The 18,380-nt window shown below is 42.0% G+C and overlaps 1 protein-coding gene across 1 annotated transcript in view; it reads right to left on the bottom strand.

Annotated features, from left to right (window-relative positions):
* LOC112113482 (contactin-associated protein-like 2) overlaps positions 1-18,380 on the bottom strand; it is a 1,103,244-nt gene that overhangs the window by 221,280 nt on the left and 863,584 nt on the right. The window contains exon 15 of the mRNA XM_029912066.1: positions 12,938-13,065. Coding sequence (XP_029767926.1) covers positions 12,938-13,065 — 128 coding nt within the window. The remainder of the gene's footprint in view (positions 1-12,937; positions 13,066-18,380) is intronic.

Raw genomic sequence — 18,380 nt, 5'->3', positions numbered from 1 at the left:
ACACACGTACAATGGAATCGACATGCATAAGAACTCGAAGAAAAAGAATCAGAACTATTTGATTAAATGAAGTGGATGATTCTTATCAAAGAGGCAAACAGGCACTGTTATTCATATTTCATCAGCGGCAATCAAATCTACTGAAAACTTAATACAACAGTGATCAAAATGAACTTGAAATATTAGGCAGGAGGTCATCAAGGCTGACCTCTTTCAAATAAAAAATTTCTTATTCCTGGTCAATTACATTTGTTGGTAGCATTATAATTACGGCTACGATTTTGGCCTGGGTATTTTTATTAAAAGTCACATACAGAATGTGAGCAATAAACAATAAATCACGTATTTATCTAAGACAAAGCCGGAGCTCTGCTGGCTGGGGATGAAGTCGAAGCTGGAGCCCTGCTGCCCGAGCCTGAAGCCAAAGACCCATCGCCCAAGGCTAAATTATTGGAATTTTCAAGAAGTCATGGAGATCTCATAAAATCACGGAATCCATGACCTCTAAGACAGATTTGTAGCCTTAATTATAATTGCTAAGGTATTTTGTCTTACATACTTTCTGATGGTTTGTGGCTGAATTTACATTTATAACATGACAGCAGTTATATGGCAGATAGTTCCTGAACAATGGATTAATTAAAAAAAATAAAACTTTAATTTTGTAAGAGTTTTCATTTTCTTATTATTAGAGGCAGTTGCAACCATTGGAAACATAGGGTGAGATTTTCATGATCACTCACTGTTGACCTAGATGTGCTCCTATTTACCTCATTGCTTCTGAAAATCCAACCTATAGTGTAAACTGTACAGTAGGTCTAGTTGTATAATGAAAAGTTCATTACATTGGTGTGAAGAACACGGAAAATATCTGTATTAGTTTTAGGAATATTATGTGTACCTCTGTTGGTTTGACAGTCATTGGATTGTTTGCTAAAAGATAAGTATGGATTACACAGTTTTAGGTGGTTTGAGTCTGCAGGAACCAAAGTCAATGGCTTTAGATAACTCCAGTCACCAATGTTTAACTAACAATACAAGGTGTGAAGGTCTTTTGTTGTTTTGTCTCTGTCCAAGTGGGACATAAGCACACTCTAGCTTAGGACAGGGTCAAGGCCTTCAGGTGGGAAACCTTAAACAAAGAACTTGGAAACTAATGCACAGAGGGGGAGAGGCAGGTTTTGCAGAGAAGCAGACTTTAACTCAGTCTCCAGAAAAGGTCTTTTTGTTGTTTTAACCCATTTCTCTCTGCTTCCTATGTTTCTCTGGATAAATAAATAATACTTTATTTTGAAGGTCACTGAATTTTCATAGTGCATACAGCTCCCAAACAGGGAAGTTTAGAGTAACTGCCAAACCCAGCAGGACCTGCTGAGGAAACGTGGCGGGTAAATGGGATGCTGTAGAGCCCAGAGAACAAGTCTACAAGTGGGGTGGCTCACAGGATTCCACTATGACAGATGTGAAGGCACAGGGCCTATCACTTGAAAGGGTACCTATGGAGAAACTGAGTGAAGGGTCAAAGGTATAGCTAATCCTGAATCGTAACAGTTGGTCACTGCCATATTCTCTCTTTTAGTCCACATATAAGACCTGATTCTCCACTGCCTGTAGTCAATTATACCTGTGCAAAATGTGTTGAAAATGCATCTTCATGATTTATTTCCTCTTTAACAAGAGACAATGACTAAACAAAGTGCAAGCTAGTGGAGAATCAGGTCCATTCATATGTAAAAACACTTTTAAAAAAATCCCACTGTTTTGACCAATTTCCTTTAGAATATCTAAGCAAGCTAGAAATGGCATTCTCAAGCATTCCAATGCTATATAGTATTAGTTTTGTTCCTGGTGGTTTATGAAATAGCATATATTGAAATGGTTATTAGTCTCTTGGATCACTTACAAACACAGGGTTATTTACCAGGCAGGGCAGGATGCTTTCAGCATCCCAAACATGTTGAATCAATCCACCCCTGAGTAGTCAGAATCTAGCTTTCAAATTTCACCCCAAAAATGGCACTTTTAACATCACAATACCTCAGAGCACTTCACTGAGGCATTAGTTGAGTACTGACTCACAGGGAAGAGTACCACATATGGAGATACAAAAATCAACATCTTGAGGTTGCTGACTTTTCTCTGGAGGTTTCTCATACATGTATAAGGGCAGACAAAATAAGTAAAAAGCTAGAGCAGGTTGAAACTTTCCGGTGAAAGAAGTCAATATTGACAAAACTTCATTTTGAAAAAAAGGGGAAAGGTTCATAAAGCTGGAGTGGAACATTTTGACTTTATCAGAACAACATATTTTGATGTTTCATCTCAAAATGACTTTTCATTTAGAAATTTATTTAAATGTATATTATATTGTAAATTTTATATTCTAAATTATAAAATAAAGTCAAAATTGGAATGAAACATTTAGATTTTATGAAAGCAGAATGTTTTGACTGACCTGAGACAATGTTTTTTTCCAAAAATTTAATTTTGTAGGAAATTTCAAACTTTTTTGTTTTCGTTCCAATTTGAAATGTTGGAATTTCCCATAGAATAGAAATTCTGAGTTTTGACCATCTTTAAAGAAATATATAGCCACAGGCACCTAGACAAAGCAAAGCTTGAGATTAACATTTTCAGAACTGAATAATTAGGAATCTTAATAAAAATGGCCTGAATTTCAAACTACCACCAGCTACCAAACTGAACCAACTTTCATTGAAGTCAATAGGAGCTACAGGCTTTGAAAATGAGGCCACATCTATGTATGTGACTATTTACTGATTTAGGCAACTAACTGTAGGCAATTAAGTTTGAAAATATTGGCCTTCCTTTATCATTACGCTGATGTTAATTTGCATTTGTCACACTGTTTCCATGTCTAGTGAACAAAAAGGCAAAGACTTATATTATTGGACTATTGCCTAAGACATGCTAGGATTAGACGTTCTCCTGCTCAAATTCTGAAACAGCTGTTTTATTTATCATTACCTATATAAATTGTTGCTCAGCTTTGACACCTACTAACATAACACACTGATGTATTTAATACTGACACCACAGCTGGCCTGATTAGTCAACACACTGTGTATCCTATTAAAAAACTGACCTTGTTTATGAGTTTAAGGTCCAACTGAGAATTACAAGCTCACACTGAAGCTGTGATTCTTTTTTTCTGAACCTTGGGTGATATCACTGAAAATCAGGTTCAAAGAAAACCAGAAGATGTAAGGGTCAGGGAGATGTGAGCATATATTTTAACAAATCACTAGGCCAGCCTTGTTATAATAAACGTGGCTTTTAATTTATGTGTTTATTTTGCTGAGCATATCATTTGCTTTGGGGTTTTCCTGTGATACAGAACTATTATGTAGGATATAATGTTAAGAAGACAATGTTTAACAGACATCACACCATGTTGCTTAAACAAGACTAGTGAACTTTATATGAGTTTTTTTCGATGTACAGATCAGCTGAAACTAACAGGAATGGATTTATTGTCCCTGGGAGGATTTCAGTTTAATGGATTTATGGAGCTCTAGTAAATGCCTTCCCCTTTTGGGAAATGATGAAAACAGTCTTAATGTGAACATATGAATCAGTAAGCTTATTTCTTATGATAGCTAATGAAACACTATTACAATGCTAGGTTATTGACCTGTACACGTGATACATGTCAAGTACTGTATCTAAGGCATACAAACATACCTGGCAAAAGAAAAGGTCTTGTGAGCATCTATCATCTTTTTTAAATTCTAGAAAGGGTGATTTCAGTGCAAACTGCCAGTCACAGTAAAATACACCTGTACAAAAATCAAGAACCAATCCAAAACATTACACTATTTATTAAGTCAACTTTATTAATAGCTTTCAAAAAGAAATGCAAGATTAAAACAACAAGACCAATATTCAGAAATGAAAGGAACAAAGTATCAAATCGCGCAAGGAATAATGATGAAGCACAGAAAAAGGATCAATGAATAAAGAGCTCATGGTATATTTCCCTGGAGAACACAAGAGATCAATGGACTAGTGTAGGAACAGAGTTTTGATTAGTTCCTGAATTTCTATCATCTGTCAAGGAGATTTTTTTCCTCTGTCATATGATTCCACATAAATAGGGCTGCTGGTGGACTTCCTGAAACTCTAAGTGGAGACAGCTACAGTAAGTGCAGCAGCTCCTTCCTCCCCATCTCAGAGATAAAAGATAATGGGAGTCAAACATAAGTAGTGAGTCATGGCTCTGTGATCAAAAAGACACTGAGAGAATAAAAACTGCACAACTAGAAGTGAAAAAAAATATAAATTTGAGAAGCAAAAATCTAAAAACCCTTGACTTTTTCTTCCCATCTTCTAGCAGCAACAGTGCAAAGGAAAGGGGACCCACAGAAGAGAACAAATCTGGAAATGTAGTAGATATTCAATTCCAGCTTCCGGACTCAAGTGCAGAAAGAGCTCACAAAGAAAGATCCTGCCAAATTCCAACATTTATTTGAAGCCAAGGCCTCACAAATTCTGTGGCAGTGGAATTTGCTGTGCAATTCACCCTGAACCATAAAACTGTGATCTGGAATATAAGCTTTCATTAAAAATAAGATTACATTTCCAACCCTCATGGGTGTGAAGAAAATGCTGAAAACATGAACTGAGTGCAACCAATGCTGTTCTGTCTTTCTGACTTGTGTGCAGATATCTTAGTACAATATGCTGAAACGTCCTCATAATGCACAACACAATCTAAAGGTCTGTCTACATTTTACTTCTGGGGGAATTCGGTGCCAAAAAAATTAAAAAATCTGCACCAAAAATTAAAAATTCTGCACACAATATTTTAAAATTCTGCAAAATTCTGCATATTTTTGCCAAAATAATGCAATATAATCCAGCTGGTTTCAATTATTTTGGTAATTTATTTAAACTACAGTACAATGGATGGATAATGGAAGTGGGGAGCATTGGAGGAAATCACCAAATCCCCTCTGTCTAATAGTAATGTAGCTAGTATTGACCCTTTACTTCTAGTTATTAGTCAACAAATATATGCAACCATATGGTCAGTGTTACATCATAGGCAACTGAAGAACAAGTAATGGCTGGGAAGTCAAACTCACAATTTATACTGGCTACTGACCATCTCCAAAAAGGTCAGTAGCAAACAGTTCATGGAACACATTTTGATAGGAAATTTTTTCAGTCCAAAAATTTAGACCAGTTCTAATCATTAAAGCACAATAAGCATTTATAAGGCCATACTGTCCTCCAATAAGACTTCTTTACACCACTCTGGCAATATAAAGGAGCCTTAAATTTTTTGCACCTGTTTTATAGTCCTGGGGGAATTCACTAAGAACAACGTGAACAATTGACTAAGCAGGCAGGCTGCTACATTCTGCTTTGCCTGAGGGAACAGAGCCTGCCCCACACCTACCTCTTCAGAAACACCCCAAAACCCTGCCCCAGCATGCAGCAAGAGTGAGTGAGAGGGACAGACTGTCTCTCTCTCTCTCTCTCTCACACACACACGACTGCCCAGCCCTCCCCCCAGTGGTGATTTACGTCTCTACCGGCTGCTCTAGGTACCCAAACCGACCTCTCTGCACTGCCAGAGAGGGGGCACATGACTGCTCTTGCAGCTTCCCTTTGCTTCCCCACCAGAAGTCATTTTACTGTGGGGAAGCAAAGAAATCTGCAGGGGCCATGAATTCTGCGCCGATGCAGTAATGCAAAATTCCCTCCAAGAGTAACATTTATGACAGCTTATAGAGTACAGACATTGCATGCCCAGCTACCAAGGTATAAATAGCAGTGTAGACAGTGAGGCACAGCTTAGGAGAATAGATAGAGCAGAGTGCCCAACACATCTGAACCATAGGGTATTTATACTACATGGCTCTCTCAATGCCCAAGCAGTGCCTCCCATATCTGCTATTTTTAACATTGTAGTGTCCTGCTGCCTCCCTGCCGCCAGAGCCTTTCCCTCCTGTAGTGAAGGTTCTAGCAGAGGGGAGGCAGTAGTAAAAGGCTCCGGCAGTGGCTGCCAGAGCCTTTCTCCATCACAGTGAAAGACTCTGGCAGTGTGCCTTCTCACACTTGTTGCAGTCCCTTTGCACCACTCCAGCAGCAGAAAGAGACTGGGCAGGGACTGTCTTTTTGTTATGTGTTTGTACAGTGCCTACCACAATAGGCGTCCCCACTATATTACTGCAATTCTGCTAATGAAGAGTCTGTATAAACAGTTTAACTGGCCTCCTGAGGATACCCCAAAGGTAGTGGGAATTCACAGATGAGGCAGAGTCACCACCCCTCTTCCTGCCCCTGGTGTAGTGGACATTCCTTTGGAGAAAGAAGTGTGAATAGAATGTTGCTTCCCTAAAATAATCCTTGGCTCCATAGGCAACTGGGCACAATTTAGAACAGTCCCTTTCTGCCATCAGGACTGGGGGAATGCAAAGATTACACAGAACCACTTTGCTTTCCTCTCTCCCATGGCTGTGTTGAGTGCAGCTTAGATGGACCAAAGAATGTGTATCAATTACTTTTCATTGCTACAACATTAGCACAATACACCTAATAGAACAACTCGAGAACAATACTTTTGGTCACACCTTAAAGTGCTTGCTTAAAGTTTGAATGTGGTATGGTGCCGGACTCACACTGAGCAGAGTCCACCTGTTTCGCTAAAAACTGGTTAAGCCTGCTCTAAGTCTGCCACTCAAAAGGCCCAATGCAATATTTAGAAAATATTCTGCAACACTAAGATGACACAATGGAAAAAGACAGAGACTGAATATCTTATCCAATGTACAGGATACATCCTGGGCAAGATCCATGGGATTTTTGCCACAGAGACCAGATGAATCTATAAAGCCTTGAGCATTAGCTGGGTGGAGCATTGCTGGCTTTTAGGACAATAAGGAAATCCTTAGAGAAGAGGAGAGCCTTCTGTTGGCTACTTTTATATTGTAGATTTAGTTTTGTGACTCAGAGTCAAAGAGGAAGTCAAAGAGGAAGAAGTTATCTTGCAATACAAGGTTGAAGAATCATGCCCAGCGAAGTTTCAGAATGTTTTTCAGCATAATTTATTAAGCTAATTAACAAGATTCTATAAGAATCCCCCCAAAAGATCCCTCCAACAAAAAATATTCTGCATAACTGTTTAGAAATAATGAGATATTTTCATGGAGTAGCAAGTTTTTGGGGGGCATGTTTTCACAGACCAGAAGTGCAAGGAAGTACAGTGTTTTTCTCAGTCACAGGTTTATGGGATGTGACATCCACAGTCCAAGCTTGCCCAAAGCAGTCTCTAATGGGCCATGAATCAGGAGAACAGGAAATAATCACTAATGTGACTAAGGATAAGCCTCCCTTTCTGAAGGAAAAGTCTCAAAACTATCTACATTTGGAACAAAAGAGCAATTAAACTGTGCAATAAAACATTTTGCATTCCCAATGTTCCTTACCTTATATTAGAGACCCAAGACTATAGTAGTTAGGTATATTGCCAAAATGCTTTTACGGCATGTCTCTCATTAGAGAAACCCTTACCAACATGTTCAGACATGGGTGCCTACAGTTAGGCTCCTAAATCCATATTTAGAAATGTCATTGACTTGTGTGTTAGACCTCACATTGCTTGGCTAATAAAGTGAAAACAGCCTGTGGGTGTGGCCCCACTAGATTAAGTTTCTTGATATTTGTGTGTGTACCTGTCACAGTGCAATGGTACACAGATTTTTCAGAATAGATCTCACATCTAGTCTGTTACTGGGTTCAGTGTTGGAGACACAGAGCAGTTGAGTGGATATAGGCATGGAGTGTTGGGTGGAGAAGGGAGAGTACAGGGAAAGTTTTGGAACACCAGCACTGTAATGGTGACCTAGCCTACAAATCAAAAGTAGAAGTTATGTATAAAACTTCCCATTTGTTGTTTTCTAAATAAAATAAGCATTTGTTTAAAATGAGAAACCAACTCCAGAACATTTCCTTCAAATTGTTTTTAGGAACCCAACAAAGGAGGGCTGATCAGGGACACACCGAAGTAGGAGGAGATGATGCACAATTCTTGAGTTGTGGGCGCCAATAATATAACACACTCATGCGTATACTGTGTGCACGGTTGGGAGCCAGCATCATTATCATGCAACTTCAGGGAGCAGGAAGGAGACCCTGATAGAAGGAGGGAGGCAGGAAGCTAAAGGAGCCACATGGCACCATTGTTGTGTGTGGCAGGCCCTAAACAGTACAGAATGCATGCAGGTGTTAGACATGGTGGTCTAGGTCCCAAGTAACAACAGGCCTTTTTTAAAAAAATCAACACAAACAAATACTAAGGAGGGGACCATCGACCCTGAATCTATTAAACCAGCTCTGTGGGGCTAGAACCATCTCCCTCCATATACGGGGCCAAGGACAGACTGTTTTCACTTTACGTACCCTGCCTGGTCTTGAAGGTATTTGTCATGGAGATGCTTTTGGGCCTCCAGTGGCCCTTTGTGGGCTGCAATCTTTCTGCAACACCCTGGCTTGAGATGGCAGCTCATCCCTCAACCCTTCCCCCACACGCAGAAGAGCAGCTCTGTAGCCTGCTCCCTCACAGCTTCCAGGTGCATCTATGCCCAGTCCCACTCCTCCAGGACAGGACCTGGGTGAAGTTTTAGGGGTTGCAACCTGGGGACGTGGAGGAACAGGTGCTGGAAAGCCAGCCTGATGTTGGGGCAGGTGGCAGATGATACGGGGATGCTGGATCTAGGATAAGGCCCTCTGGGTGCCTCCTGTGAAGGTGGCACTTGCCCCCACCATATTTCAAACTTGTAAGTAAACAGCCAGGCAAGGCGTGTTAGTTTATCTTTGTTTTCTCAACTTGTAAATGTACCTTTTGCTAGAGTGTTTATCTCTGTTTGCTGTACTTTGAACCTAAGGCTAGAGGGGGTCCTCTGAGCTCTTTAAGCTTGATTACCCTGTAAAGTTATTTTCCATACTGATTTTACAGAGATAATTTTTACCTTTTTCTTTAATTAAAAGCCTTCTTTTAAGAACCTGATTGATTTTTCCTTGTTTTTAGATCCAAGGGGGTTGGATCTTGATCCACCAGGAGTTGGTGGGAGGAAGGAGGGGGGATGGTTAATTTCTCCTTGTTTTAAGATCCAAGGGGTTTGGATCTGTATTCACCAGGGAATTGGTGAAGAGTCTCTCAAGGCTACCCAGGGAAGGGAATTAGCTTTGGGAGTGGTGGCAGCGGACCAGATCTAAGCTGGTAGTTAAGCTTAGAAGTTTTCATGCAGGACCCCACATTTGTACCCTAAAGTTCAAAGTGGGGAAGCAGCCTTGACAAATATGAATACAGACATCCTGAATCCTAGCCCAATGTCTCGCACACGGGACCATCAATGTAAAAGGGGCAAGTCTTGTTAGTTCTATTAGAAAATAAACAAACTGCCCCTTAGCCAGCCCTGTCCCATGCACAGGATCCCCAAGGCAATCTGTGTCACCATTCCTGACAGATCATTCCATCCCTCCAAGCCCCAACCTCTCCCCGCACAGTTAAATACACAAATAAATAAAAAAGGAGACGAGGAAAACAAAAGATCCCCGGCCTGGTGCTTGTGTAACTGACATTCTGTAAAGGCCATGAATGGCCTCTTCTGCATCAGCCATCCTGTGCAGCTCCAGTTGTTCCCCTAGCACCATCATGGAGGGGAGGGGTGCTAGGAGGCTCTGGGCAGCAGGGACAGACTTTAGCCTGCAATAATGCAGCATTAGCATTGCATGGTAGCAAAAGGGAGAATAGCCGCCACCCAGTGCTATATCAGGGGTATGTGATAAAAGGGCTAGTACAGAGAATGATGTTTTCATGAGGAATACACAATACTGTGTATTTATGACCCCATATACATGGGCACCCTGACCATGTTCTGAAATCATTTTCAGCAATTGACATTCAAAATGGTTCCCACCAACAGAGGTGATGCCTGGGGGGGAAGGGGGGTCATGTGGGGTCATGCATCCCTCCCAGATTTGCTGCTTGGCTTGGAGTGAGCATGCTCAATACCATCTGCTGACACCACTGCACTCACTCTGCCTCTCCGCTATTGGCAGGTATGGGTTGTCTTTGCCCACCAACAAGGCTGGACCAGCCAGATGGACAGGACATAGCTTTGCCCTGAAGGGTCTGGGAAAATTTCTTTTCCAAAAACCATTTAAATGATACTCCAGCCAGGGCCGGCTCTAGGTTTTTTGCTGCCCCAAGCGAAAAATTTTTTGGCTGCCCCCCATCCCAGCCCTGGGCTCCTCGCCGCACTCCCCTGCTGCCCCAGCCCTGGGCTCTCCCCACCCACCCACACCCCCTGCCGCCGCAGCTCTGGGCTCCCTCATTCCCCCCACCATTGCCCCACACACACACCTCCTGCCGCCCCAGCCCTGGGCTCTCTCACCCCCTCCCCCACCTGCACCTTCCTTCCGCCGCAGCCCTGGGTCACTGGTAACTCGCTCCCATGGCAGGTCATTCAGCATGAATTTTAGATGTGCACAGAACACAGACAGGATTAGTTCCCATATGGTTACAGAACTGCAGTAAAGTGGAACAATTTTCAGCTTGTGTGATTGGAGGATATCTGGATGAAAAGACTGTCCTACATAAATGAGGAAAAGTTGAGGTGCCTTTATTATTCTTTTGTTCCACTCTTTCTTTCTATGGGGAATTTGCCAATGCGATATCACTGTCTTCCTTTTAAACAAACAAACAAAAAGGCAATGGCTATTGAAAATAGCAATTCCAGCCCTAATAACCACTGAGAAGCATTTCTTGCTCAATTTTATCCCACTTTTTCTACAGCAAGTTACAGTGGATCAGTATATTTGATTTGGGAGAAATGAAGTAACAGCTGCCCAAACTGAGCTTGAGCACTCCTGAATTTTGAGGTGTTCAAATCTGGAAGGCAGGTCCTGGGGGCTGTGGGGGGAAGGAGGCTGTGGCTCCGCGGGGGAGCATGGCAGCATGTATGCAGCAGCGTGTCTGGCGCTGCGCGGAGCCAGACATGCTGGTCTGAGTGGCACGGTAAGGGGGCTGGGGGTTGGATGGGGCGGAGGTTTGGGGGGGCAGTCAGGGGCAGGGAGAAGGGGGGGTTAGATGGGTCAGGGGTTGGGGGGACAGTCAGGGGACAGGCAGCGGTTGAATAGGCATGGGATCCCGGGGATTTGTCAGGGGACAGGTAGGCGGTGAGGTCCTAGGGGGGAAGTTGGGGCGGTCTCAGGAGGGGGCAGTTCAGGACAAGGAGAAGGGAGGCTTAGATAGGGGATGGAGTCCTGGGGGGCAGTTAGGGGCAGGGGTCCCGGGAGGGGATGATCAGGGGAAAGGGTGCAGGGGGGGTTGGATGGGTTGGGGTTTCTGTGGGGGGCAGTCAGAGGGAGTGGATGGGGGCTACCCTCCCTCCCTGTGGAGTGTCCTATTTTTTGAATGTTAAAATATGGTATCCCTACTCACAGCGCAGCTCTCCATTCACAGCAGGCTGCAGCATGAGGTCTCAGCTACCTCATTCCCTCCCCGTCTTTCCTGTTGGTAGTGGCCAAGGGAATGCTGGGAAATGTAGTTCTTTCCCTGCTCCAGGGCTGGCTCTATAGGCAGGGAGCTAACCAAGGAACTACAGCTCCCAGGGCCCCCTGTTGGTTCTCAGCTCCCGTGCTGGATCCCTGCTGCCCCTGCACATGGGCTGCCCCAAGCACGTGCTTGCTTTGCTGGTGCCTAGAGCCACCCCTGACTCCAGCCTTTGCCCAGTGTTCCGCTAACCCCTATTCGCGAACATTTGAGCAAATGCGGTTTTGTTCACACTAATGTTTGAGAACGGCTGAATTCATATAGATTTCTATTCATACTGATACCCGTGAAACATATGAAGAAGGGTATGTATGGATGAAAAAGTATTTGCTATTCCTTATTTCCTATTCATAATTTGTAAAATCTTGTATAAAAATGTCAGTCATCTAAATCAGGGAACAGAAAGTGTAACTTCTGACTCAGGTGATCAGTCACACACCACAAATAATAAACAGAAATCAGTTTCTGTGAACAATTTGCAAGCATCCCATGAAATAAGTTGGTACACAATATTCATCAGATACATGAACAGAAAACAGAAAGAAAATTAGGAGAATTTTTCTAATTTCTGTAACAGAAAAACAGACTAAATGCATCTGATAGTAACACAAAGAACCATCCTGCCAGACATATTTATGAATGAAAATAAAGGCTAGGTCAAATTCACTCCTTTTCTTTCATTTTGAAATCACCTACCATCATTAACTACATAAAACATACACTTTAATCTTTATAACTCTGATATTGCACCTCCTACAGACCAAACTGGAAGGTATGTATCCCCTCTCCGGTGCACAAGTTTAAAACTAGAAACTGCTACAGAGAACTATCCCTAGTTTACAAGTCAACATTGAGCTCTGATGAGGATGGTACTTGATAGCAGTAATGTCAAACTTTACACAGCTATAACCTGAGTTTACAAGGATGCATTTAGCCATAATGCTACTATTTATATCTCTATAAACCTAGTTTATGGTGATATAAATAGCAATGCTAATGGCATTAACAGCAGCACTCAGCAGCATCACAGCTGTTGAGTGCTGCTCTTATGCTATTTGTATTACTGTTTATATCATCATAAACTTAGCTGGGTAGTCAAAGATGCCTCATTTACCATACAAGAAAAATGAACGCCCACATTTTAGATCCAAAGCGGAGCCCTTTGTATTGGTGGTTTTATGGTCATTTCTTTCCCTTTCTTTGCACATCTTAGACTCTGCTAGGAAGTGGCTGTGAGCAAAATGTAACTTGCATGAGCTTAGATGAGGAGACAATCAAAGTTTTCCTATGTTCCAACAGTGCTATAAGCTAACCAGGAGCAACAGCAATGAAAAAAAACAGCAAACTTACGGTCTCCTTGACAGCGCACAGGACCCACAGTTAACTTGGATTCTGATCCAGATCGGTCAATATCTCCAACCACCACTTGACTCACTGGTAGATGTTCTTTATAAGACAAGAGCCCAGCGTCTTTTCTCCTGAGACAGAGAAAAAGAGAAACAACACAACAACAAGTGAAATATTTACAAAGATTTTATTTCCTGACAATGAACGAATCACCACAAGAATAAATATCCCTGAAAAGCAAGAATTAAATCAATACAATAACGTTACCCTTTAAGCTATGTTGTTAATCCTATCTATTTGATTAAATACCTTATATTAATATAATCATATGTATTTTTGTAAAGCAGAGATATTCATTTCATCCAAGTAAATCTCTCCAAAATAGTTTCATTGGATTTTTTGTTTGGAACTGATCACAGCCCATACGTACTTGAGCAATGGTACTTTGTTGATTGTTTAGCTTGTTTGCTTTGAATGGAGAGGAGCTTTCCAACACCTCCTAAAGACATATCTTTTTTGGCCCCAGCTTTGGACTAAAGATAAAGAATTAAGAGCTAAAGTCTTCTGACCATCCCCAGTATATAATACAGATGGACAGAGACCTACATTCACTTCACCAATATACCTCAACACTTATGTGAAGTGAAAACTGATTCATGTTTTAGATCAGGTGCCTAAAATGAAAGCATTAGAACAGCAATTGTGCTGTTCCTTTAAAACAGAAAACAATAACTTAACCAGCCACATCTTCTCTCTTCCCTTGAACCATTTTTTGTCAGAAGCAAACAGACAGGGAAGCTAAGAACAGCCATCCAGCTCCTAGGATGTGAAAGATAATGCAGCTTTGAATTTTACAAATATTAGTGAGACCCTACTGTTATAGACATGAAAAAAATAAGAGGAAGCAAAACAAAACAACCTAATAGTTGTCCAAGCTGCATAACCCAAGAAGAGAAGATACACATCTTCCTCTTTTTTTTACAGCACCTTTCTAAGTGCTCCAGTAAATCAGCAATTAATAGTAACCACAGACTTTCCAACCTTCTTCTTTACAAATCAATTCCTTTGCTCAACGAGAACACGATACTACGGATGATTTTAAAGCCCAAGAAAATATACTGAGTAATATACTGTAGGGAGCAATTGCGTTTTGGGATAGACTACATGCTCTGAAAGCCTTTTCCACTGCTATTTTCAATGACTTTATGACCCTGTAATATTAGATTCCTATTATCCAGGAGGCAGAGCAGAGGCATTTGCGTGATCCAGTAAAATGAGAGTTTCTCAGTAACACTAATATACTGTCTCAGTAACACTAATATACTGTCTTCAGTCACATCAGCTATTGAGTCCTTCTGAAGCGATGGAAGATAAAAGCTCCTTTAAAAGAAAAGCAATTAAAGTAATTAAGAAAATAACTATCATTTTAGAATGACAGCTCGTTGGAATTTTTGTCTGCTCTCTGTGATTAGGAGAGTAATTAGAGATTTATTTATTACATATTTGAGAAAGTTAAGTGTTTTCTGAAAACACTGGATGACTATTTTCTTAAATCTTTATGTTCTTTCCATTTCAGAGTTCCCACCTTTATCTCAGAATCCTTTATTTTTCCATCCTTCAGCAGTTCCAAGAGGCTGAGACCATTAACTAAGTATGGTTGGCCATAGCCCCTTCTAGATTCTGCCAGAGGAGACTGCCAGGAGACAAAGAACGGAGAGAAGGACCTCTCATATCCTTTGGGTCTAAGTGAGCTGCTTCTGCAGATTCTGCTAAATAATAACAAACACATATACAGGGATTTTCATCTATAGATTTCAAAATCCTTTACGAAGGTGGGAGAGTATCATTTTCTTCTGTTTACAGATAGGAAACAGAAGTGCAGGAAGGTTAAGTGATTTGCTCATGGTAACAAAATGAGTGAATAACAAAGCAAAGATTATAATTCCAGGTTCCCTGATCCCCAGCCTGATGCCACATCTATGGGATCCTAGCCTCTGTAACAGAAATTAAATGTAGGTTGTGACGTTGTGCAGTCTATATGGTTTTATAAAAACATGATAATAAGTGAATATAATGTAACTGGGATAGTTTTAGAAAAATATGGTAATAAGTGAATATAACGTAACTGGGATATGCTTCATGCAAAAGGTCTCTTGTAAGGTATCATTACAAAGCTTATAATCTCCTGAGTATGATCATCCGATTTGTATAAATGTACCACTCTTGTATCTAAAACTAGAAATATAAAATATAATTCTGAGGGCCTATTGTAATTATGTAAAGTGTGGGCCATTAATGATGGTTTGGAATCTTGATGACTCCCATTAGCAAGGACCATTATCCGCAGATGGCTGTGTTTACCTGTGAGTCTTCCTGTATATGTGTGTGCTGGCAAGTGGGCAATGAAGTCTTGCAGTGACATGTGATCATGTCACCTGAACTGGAATCCATCTTTAACCTGGTGCTTTTCCAGTGAGGGGGGGTGGAAACCCAGAGGGACAAAGGGTTCCCGCCTTATGCAAAAGATATATAAAGGGGTGGAAGAGAACAAAGAGGGGAGAGAAGCCATCATGAAGAATCCCCTAGCTATCACCTGAGCTGGAACAAGAGCTGTACCAGGGGAAAGAATTGTGCCCAGGCCTGGAAGGTGTCCAGTCTGAGAAAAACTTACTGAAGCATCTCTGAGGGTGAGATTATCTGTATTTAGTTTGATTAGACATCGATTTGCGCATTTTATTTTATTTTGCTTGGTGACTTACTTTGTTCTGTCTGTTACTACTTGGAACCACTTAAATCCTACTGTCTGTATTTAATAAAATCACTTTTTATTTAGTAATTTACTCAGAGTATGTATTAATACCTGGGGGAGCAAACATCTGTGCATATCTCTCTATCAGTGTTATAGAGGGCGAACAATTTATGAGTTTGCCCTGCATAAGCTTTATGCAGGGTAAAACGGAGTTATTTGGGTTTAGACCCCATTAGGAGTTGGGCATCTGAGTGCTAAGGACAAGCACACTTCTGTGAGCTGTTTTCAGGTAAACTTGCAGCTTTGGGACAAGTGATTCAGACCCTGGGTCGGTGTTGGAGCAGACGGGAGTGTCTGGCTCAGCAAGACAGGGTGCTGGAGTCCTGAGCTGGCAGGGAAAACAGGAACAGGGGTAGTCTTGGTACATTGGGTGGCAGCTCCCAAGGGGGTTTCTGTGATCCAACCCGTCACAGTGGCGTAGTCGGCAGGATCCGAACCTGCGCGGGGAACCCCAATCCAACCCGTCACATAGGTTATCACTTTACTCTTACTAAAATTTTCCTCTGAAATTGTTTTTCTCTGTTGAATGCCACTATTTCAAAAAGACCTTCAAATCAGAGGTAACTATTAAAAGTATAACATTTCTTTAGCGCGTGATGAAAAAAAAACACTACATCAGTGGCACTTCCTCCCTCCCCTCCAACATTATTTTCAGCCCCAAATAATGGGGCCAATGATCTTTCAAGCCTCTACCAGCCATAAATGCCACCTCCTTTCCATGGAATGAAAATGACTAGTGATGGTTCCCCCCACCCCTTTACTAATGTTACTGATACTCATTATTAATGATTTATTTATGGAATTAACACAAAATATTGTGATATTCTTTGGTAACTTTAGAGCCATTGCTGTGAAAATAAACCTAAGTGTTACATAGTTTCTTCCAGTAGTGCTCTTGCTTTGGTTTCTGATACTTGGCTGTTTGTCATCATGGTAGGAAACTTCCTCTCCTGTGAGAGGAAGAATAATTCAGTGGTTAGACTTTTAGCCTAGGATTTGGAAGAAATGCGTTCCAGTTGCTTCTTTGCCACAGCCTTCCTTTGTGACTTTGGCCAATTCCTGTAGTCATTTTATGCCTCAGTTCACCATCTGTAAAATGGGGATAATAGTACTTCCCTGCCTCACATGGTGTGTTGTAAGGATAAACTCATTAGAGATTGTGAGGTGCTCAGATACCACAACAATGGGGGCCGTGTAAGTACCGAAGGCCTGGACTACATTACAAAGTTACTTTGACTTAAGTCACCTTGCATTGACTTATTTGTGCATGAGTGTACAAACTCACATTGGCCTACTGCTGACGAAAGCACCCCATTACGGTGACACCCTGAACAGAATTGAGCCATGGTTGATATACTGTGGTTGACACAGTAAGAATGTAGACACTATGTGATCTATGTCAACCCTAATAGTCCTCCAGCCACTGTCCCACAACGCTCAACAGTGACTCCTCTGGTCACAATTATGACCTCCACTGGCCAGGAGTCACAGAGACTGGAAGCCATCCCCACTATAAAGACCCTGCATATTTTTGAAATACCTTTTCCTGATTGCCCAGCTTGATGACCTCATCTAGTGGCTCTTCCTTGTGTGCAACTGCCCAAACCATGATGCCGGCTACACATTCCAGATGTGCTCCTGCCTGGAGTAGACAGGAGTTATTGGATCTCCTGGGCCTATGGGGAGAAGAGGGTGTGCAGGCACAGCTACGGACCAGACATAGAAACGTAGACATCTATGAAAAGATTGCCTAGGGAACGCAGATGATGGGGTTCAACAGGGATCAGCAGCAGTGCCATATGAAAGCAAAGGTACTACAGTAGGAATACCATAAGGACAGGGAGGCCAGCAGATCTGGTGCCAAGATGCAGACCTGCCACTTTAACAATGAGCAGCATACCCTACTTGGTGGAGACTCCACCAGCACCCTGCAGACCGACGTGGATAGCCTCGTGGAACCTGAGACAGAGACCCCTGCCATGAACAGCTAGGAGGAGAGACATCCAGTGGGAGGGGTCCAACTATGCTGTGAGCCAGGATCTTTTCATGACTCCACCACAGTCTAGGCATTCCTGCCAGCCGAGCACGGCTGACCCCGATCCAGGGGAAGGAATCTCAGGTAACTGTGCATGCATTCTACCTTAGAATGTTTAAATGTGAAGATGGCACCCTGGTCCAACCCCAAGTTAGCAGGACACAGGTATCTGCTTTCTACTGGTTTATTCCTATGAGAAGAGGTAGAGATACAACAAACAGAGGTAGAGTTATCTGTTGTTCATTCCCTGTAGGGCTAAGTGATAGTGGTGAGAGGCTTGTGGAGCTGTTTGTTTATGCACACAGGGATGTCCCTTGTATCCTCCTGGGAGATCTCAATGAAACTTCCATGGAGGTAATCTGCAATCTTCTCCCAAAGATTTCTAGGATGACAGCCTTATTCTTCCTCCACGGTAGGACGCTTTCCCATGCCACTCTGATGACTTTGGCAGACACCATTGCAGTAGCATACAGCATACTAGCGGCATACAGGCCTGGGTGGCTTCAGGATGCCAGCAGCAGCTGTGTCCTCTATGCCTTTGTGACTCTCAGAAGTGAGATATCAGCTAAAATCACCAGTGCTGGAAAATAGCACCAGTGCTC

This window comes from Terrapene carolina, unplaced genomic scaffold (assembly GCF_002925995.2).
Source record: "Terrapene carolina triunguis isolate 2854851 unplaced genomic scaffold, T_m_triunguis-2.0 Scaffold179, whole genome shotgun sequence".
Taxonomy (NCBI): Eukaryota; Metazoa; Chordata; order Testudines; family Emydidae; genus Terrapene; species Terrapene triunguis.
Note: the sequence above shows the minus strand (reverse complement) of the source record. Positions and strands in the feature narration are given on the sequence as shown.